Source organism: Gekko japonicus, unplaced genomic scaffold, assembly GCF_001447785.1.
Source record: "Gekko japonicus isolate JY-2015 unplaced genomic scaffold, Gekko_japonicus_V1.1 scaffold2095, whole genome shotgun sequence".
Classification (NCBI taxonomy): Eukaryota; Metazoa; Chordata; class Lepidosauria; order Squamata; family Gekkonidae; genus Gekko; species Gekko japonicus.
The window spans coordinates 18,370-25,262 of NW_015172067.1; the positions used below are offsets into that span (position 1 = coordinate 18,370).

Below are 6,893 nucleotides of genomic sequence, written 5' to 3' on the forward strand. Positions count from 1 at the left end.
GGAACAAATTTAGCGTTTAAGAATCTGTTGCTTGGCCTTGATGCACATAGTTTTCAAAAACAGAAGGGCCTGATTTTACGTTTCGGTGTTTGTGGTATAGTGCAGATAGTAGTTTTCTGTGAAGTACTTCACCTGTGCAAATAGCAGAGTGACGTTCTAAAAGATGGTGGGACTTGAATCTGACGAAATACGATTGGCCCGTAAAGCTAAAATGCTTAATGCACCTGACCTGGATCTTTTACTGAAATCATCAGATCTTTCCAGTTTTAATGTATTTTTATAATTCAGAAGGAAGTTGATAATTATGTCACTACATCTTTTGTTCACTTTCCAAAAATTCATTTATGTTCTTATCAAAATCTGGCCAGAATTTCTTTTTTACTGTATACAAGAGCAAGGAGCTCTCATCAGCCCTTCAGCACTGTCATTTTTACAAGTAACAGAACAGGTTAAAAATGGCTGGGTTCATGATAGAAGGACTCGGATAAGGGGGATGATGAGAAGATGCATTTTTTCTTTTCTTTTCTCCTAAATCTGCTGGATGCCTACAAAGAGAAGACAGATACTGCCAGATGACAGTTTCTTAGACAGCTCAATATGTATATATTTAATACGTTAATTTTAAAAGGCATTGCATTAAACAGCTTTTGCCTGAAATGCTGAAGATTTGCCATCAGAGTTAAGTATAATCTCACTCCCTGACATTTTGTGGTTGGCCCCACCTTCCGTGGCAGCCATTTTGTCATCTCCTGTGGCACGAACAAGAACCTGAAACAAAACTGTATGTTCAGTTTCAATAAACTGTAATTAACGGGGCATATGACAGCAGTCTTCCTATATCTGAAGAACTGTTAGAAGATGGGCACAGGCTGGTTCTCTGTTGCTCCTGAATACAAATAAGGAGTTCCAATGACAGGAAAACCAGCTTAAATTTAAATATTAGGAAGAGTGCTCTTCTAATGCTAAGAATAAGATCTGTTCAACTGTAGAACAAAGTGCATCAGGGGGTGATGAGCTCCTGGCTGGGAGAGATGTTCGCTGGATGGCGATTTGGAAGGGTGCTAACTAGAGATATCCCAGTACCAGGGAAGCCCTTCCAACTCGGCAATTCTATTAACACACCAAAGGTCAGTTTCATCCTACAACACGAGCTGAAGTCTAGTTACCTGAGCTCTCGGGGAGGTGGGACTTCAAGTTACCCCGTCTAAAGCTGCGGGTGGGGATGCTCCGAGGCAAAGGTCTCATGGCTTCAGCAAATCGAATGATTATATTCGATTCATGGGAATATTCTGGGAGGAGAGCGAAAAACTGCCCTCTCTCTCTCCAGTCGCGAGGGAAACGGATCCCCGAGTTGAAGGGTGAGGGTCCCGGGGGCTGCTCCGTCGAGCTGCTGCCTGTGCAGAGCCGCCAACCCCGTTCTACGGAGCAGCCCTCCAGACACCCGAAGCACGGCCTGGCCCCGTCAGTCCTTTGCAGGCCGAGCCACTGGGCAGCGGGCAAAGGCCCGATGACGACAGGCAGGCAGGGGCGGCTCACCTGGGCGGTCATCACGCGCTGCCTCTCGGCGATCAGGCTGCACTTCTTGCACTGGCAGTCCCGCCACATGCAGAAGCGCTTGTGGCCCTTCAGCGGCGAGGAGTACCCGTGGTTCCAGAAGCGCACGCACTTGGGCAGCCGCGGCGACTTCTTGCCCGTCGCCCCGCCGCCACTGACTCCGCCAGCAGCAGCTGCTGCCGCCGCGGCTCCCGCCTTGGCCAGCGGGCCCAGCTTGCTCCCCGCCAACGGCTCGGTGGACGCCGAGGGCTTGCCCGGACCCTTGGAACGGAACAGCCCGCCCGCCCCATGACCCCAGTGAGCGCAGCGGGCGAAGATGCTGCCTTGTGCAGAGAGCTCTCGCGCAGTCCATCTCGTCCGCTCTCAACGGGCGAGCATCAGCTTCCACATGATCGCCTGCGACCCTGTCCTCCCTGGAGAAACCAGGCCCTCTGCCACTCGCCCGCGGCCGTGTTTCGCCAGCCGATGATCCCAGTAGCCAGGGAGTGCCTCCTTTCTATTACCACCGTGGGTGCAAGGAAGGGAAGATGCCGAGGTGGTTGGCATAGACCAGCTCGTTGAGTGAACGGCGAGTTGCGAGCGCCCTGCCCATCGATGGTGATCCCCAGCGCCGCCCCCCCTCGCGAAAACTTCCTCGCCTCCTCTCCACCGGCTGCCCCTGAGTTCCTGAGGGCCAAATATGCTTCTTGAGCCTCCTCTCCCAGCGGCCCTGGGAAGCGCAGGGAGGGGTGGCCGGGCCCCCGGAAAGCTGGGCTGGGCAGCTGTGCTTCCCGGGGTGCCGCGGTTCCCTGCGGTGCCAGAAGCACAGTATGGGGGGGGCAGACCTCAGCAGGGCCCGGGGACGCAGAGGAGGAGGTAGGCAGACACCTTACCTTCCTTCTTCCGTGACCTCGTGGCACTGACTGAGGCCTGCTGGGAGGAGGGGGCGGGGCTTGGTCATGTGACTGCCCCGCCCCCTGGGCTGGTCACTCCTGGAGCGGGACTCTGGAGAGCTCTGGCTCCATCCGACCCCTGATTAACCCCCACTCCCCCAGTGACCCCTGCTCTATGCCCAGAGGAAGGCAAAAAACCACCAGGATTCCTAGCCAATCTAAGAACGGGCCAAATCCCTTCCAGACCCCGAAGTGGCCATCAGCATCACCTTGGGCATGTAAGAACGGGCCATGAGAGCCGAGCACTGACTCATCCCTTCCTGCTGTCCTTCTCACGATCTGCCCAAACGCACAGAATTAGCATTGCTGTCAGATGGCCCACTAGGCTCTGCTTCAAAACCTCCAAAGAAGGCGAGCCCACCACCTTCCAAGGATGCTTGTTCCACGGAGGAACCGCTCAGTCAAAAACTCTTTTGAATTAATTTCAATCCATTGGTTCTGGTCTGACCACCTGGGGCAACGGCTCCATCCTCTATATGGCAGCCCTTCAATATTTGAAACCTTTCAGTCATCTCGTCTCCATGCTAAACATACCCAGCTCCTTCCAAACTTTCCTCATAGGACTTGGTCTCCAGACCTCTCACCATTTTTGTTGCCCTCCTCTGGACACACTCCAGCTTGTCAACATCCTTCTTAAACTGTGGTGCCCAAAACTTAACACAGTATTCCAAGTGTGGTCTAACCAGATCAGAGTAAAGCGATACCATCACTTTGCGTGACCTGGATACTGTACTTCTGTTGATACAGCACCAAATTGCCTTTTCCTTTTTCGCTACTGCATCATACTTCTGACACTGCTGACTCATCTTCTGAGTATGGTCTACTGAGACCCCTAGATCCCTTTTGTTTTTTATAAAGAATTTTATTAGTTTATACAGAGAAAGAGGGAAAGGGGAAAGAAGGGAAAGGAAAAGATACAGAAATTTGTTAAAAAAAGTCGAATTTAACATTCTGCATGCAAATCTTCTCATATAAGCTTCTAACCATCATTCTTATTGTTCTTCATTTAGTCTTAGTTTCTCAGTACTTGTGTCTTAACCAGTCATAAAAGGCCCTCCATGGTCCCATAAATTCTTCTTCCATTTCTCCTGTTAATATATTTGTCAATTGGTGCATTTTGGCACAATCCATAATCTTCGTTATTAACTCATAAAGCGTTGGGATTTTCAATGTCCTCCATGTGGTTGCAAATAAAATTCTGGCTGCTGTTACCCTACATCCTTTTCGCAAGTACTCCTGCCAAGACAAGTCCCCCCCCCCCCATTTTCCCTGCCTAAATGTAGAACAGTGTGATAGTTGAAGACTGAAGTTTTCAGCTAACTCCAATGAGTTGTAGTCTTGGCATGTGACTGCCTGGACTTTTTAGGCTTACTTTCCATCACAATAACTGGGATTCTTAACAAAGATTCAGTAGTGGTTAAAAATCCTACTTACTGCTAATTGAAATTAACTGAACTTCCATTTTGAGTCTTGGCATAGGGGAAGAAGGAAGGTGCACATGAGAGAGAGGGGGAGAGAGAGAGGGGGGAGAGAGAGAGAGAGAGAGAGAGAGAGAGAGAGAGAGAGAGAGAGAGAGAGAGAGAGAGAGAGAGAGAGAGAGATATTCAACAAACACAACAAAACCAAGCCAAATGTAAAGAAAGTAATAGTGTCATATTGGGGACATCACAATTGCTCCAGAATCATAGAAAACAAGTACAAGATGAAATTAGGAACATAGTGTGGTAACTATAAAACAGATAAGTACAAACAGCCAACATTTCAAACCAACTCACATCGTTTTAAACAGCAAAGAGCAGGTATTCCCAGAAAGACATATCTACTCAGTTTTTTATATACTTGAGGGATTTGTTTGTGGCATCTGAACTGAATTTGTAGTAAGGAATGGTCTGTCCATAAAGAATGTCACGCTTTTGAAAATCTATTAACTACTCTTTCCTTATTCTAAGAAATATGTCCTTTGTCTCAAGTTGATCAGCCTCTATTTACACTTCCCTAATGGGCCTTGATCAAGACCTCTTACACCGGCATGACCCAAATGTCAGAATCCCAGGGGTGATATTGAGGAATTTCATATTACCCTTTTTAAGCCGGTTTGAAGCCGTTTTTGATCCGTCATGGCGTAAACCGGTATAGGACTGCCATTTCACACATGGCTTTCCCCTCCCGGTAAATAGCTGGATCTGAAGCAGTTTGCCACTTCAGACTGCACTGCTTTTTCCCGCTTTTTCTTGCCGTTTTTCGCTTGCACGGGTGATCTCCGGCTTTTTAAAAAAACGTTCGCTTTAGAGCGCTATAGTGCTATAACACAACACGCCAGGCATTCCAATGGGGTTGCTATAATGCTGTCTTGCTGTTGTGTTATAGCGCTATAGCGTTCTAAAGCGAATGTTAAAAAAAATAGCCGGAGATCACCCACGCGGGTGAAAAACGGCTTGAAAAAGCGTTTTGGATCCGGGAGAAGAAACGGAAGATTACTTTGAAGTGGTTTACAGGTAAAACGGTTCAGCCCCGTTTCCTGAATGGGACAGAAGCGTTTGTGTGTGAAAGTACAAATATATTCCGGTAGGGAACCGGTTCTAAAACGGTTCTGTCTGAAAGGTCAGACCAGAAACTGTTTGGGAACCATTCCTGAACCGGAATATATCGCCTGTCTGAAATTCCTCATTGTTTTTCTTTTAAAATAAAAACATAGGTGTATTTGATCAATGTGTCCCTCCAGGCAGCATTTTCAGATTGCTCCAGACATTATATCATCATCATTAAGAGAGACCAAATTAAGAGAAACCAGATGAAGTTCAAGCACGTGTGACTGGGATTTAAATACATGAACTAGTTTCACTGGAAGGCCTTGAACCAGAGGTGATGTGCAAGTTCTTTGGGAGCTGAACTATGCAAATAACCCATAGATTCTGCACTGATCATGTAGTGGACATGTATGTATGTTTGAACCAGTCTGCAGTCTACCCTAACCTAGAATTTAATCTGTCATTTGCAGGTGATTCACTCACTTCCCACAACCGCATGCCTTTCTCCACCAAAGACAGACAACAGGATCCTAGCAACCGAAATTGTGCAGTGACTTACAAAGGAGCTTGGTGGTACAAAAACTGCCACAACAGCAACCTCAATGGGATGTACTGGCTTGGGTCTCACTCCTCTTTTGCTGATGGTGTGAACTGGGATTCTGGCAGAGGGTTCTACTATTCCTACAAATACTCAGAAATGAAATTCAGGCCCCGGGAATAGTCAAAATTGGTGAGAGACAGCTGTCTCTTCAACTGCATTTGAGAAAAGACAGTTTTCCTATTCCGTGCCAGGATTAGGAAATGCAAAGTAGACATCTTACAAATCCTCTGTTTTAATAGTGCTTCCTCCATGGGAAAGCACTTCTGTCGTAGACTAATGAATACAGTGGCAAAAGGTTCAGTTGGGATTTTGTGCCTCTGACATGCAAATGTCTTGAGCCAGCTGGAATCCCAACCAAGCCAACATCTTCACATGTTAGTTCATACAGACACATATCTCTAGTATGCCTGCTGAGCAGAAATGAACGACTCTTTGATAGTATAAGGATTTTGGTTTATTATTCCGGCAGCATTCACAACAAAGTTAAATAAAATCATCATATTGTAATGTCTGCACTCTTGAACTTTGAAGTCTTGTGTCATTTTATATCCATCACAATCATGAGGAATGGGGGATATTTGTGAGTTGAGTTAGTGTCCGAAGGGCAGGGGGTTGAATGTCCGTGCAGCAGAAATGACACGGAGAGCCAGCAGTGGTGTTCAGGTAACACACTTGACAGATCAGGAATATTTTAAGTCTTACAGTTGGATTAGAACCTACAAGAAGGCTGCATAAACTACTCTGTGAGTTGCCATATGATGACTCTCCAGAGGGCTTGATAATCCTCCTGTGTTTGCTGCTAACCTCAAACTGCAAACACAGGAAATGGTTGCCAAGTACCTGAAAGGGTGATGGACTGTTTCTGTGGATCATGCATTATGCAGGCCTGACCTATGTAGTGCAGGAACAGGAGTCAGAAGTGGTGCTGGTGTTGAACAAGCTTAGCTCAATTGTTCACTGGCTCAGTGAACATGCCATTTCTAGCACACAGTGGTTTAAAAGCAGCCTGCACTGCAAAGAACTGGTTGTCCCATGCCATGAGTTATAGAACATAGGGGGGAGGGCGTTCCAGAAGGGATTGCTGGATCCTGAGAATCAGTGTTAGCCAGTTTCTAAACTGGGTAGAGAGGTGAGGGAGATCATGGCATAAGTTCCTGGGCAGCCCCTAAATCACAGCCCTGATTCTTTCCCAGTTAAAACATGAGTGACTTCCGGTTTGTGGATTGGCGATGGCGGTCGCTCTCCTCAGACCTCGGGGGAGCGATTAGCACACCAGCA

At 47.3% G+C, this 6,893-nt stretch overlaps 1 protein-coding gene across 1 annotated transcript in view; it reads left to right on the forward strand.

The window, feature by feature from the left end:
* The window catches only part of LOC107118476 (ficolin-2-like), a gene marked incomplete at its 5' end in the record, with an annotated part of 16,066 nt that extends 9,941 nt beyond the window's left edge, over positions 1-6,125 (forward strand). The window contains one exon of the mRNA XM_015420825.1: positions 5,485-6,125. Coding sequence (XP_015276311.1) covers positions 5,485-5,735 — 251 coding nt within the window. The remainder of the gene's footprint in view (positions 1-5,484) is intronic.
* Positions 6,126-6,893: the final 768 nt, after the last annotated feature.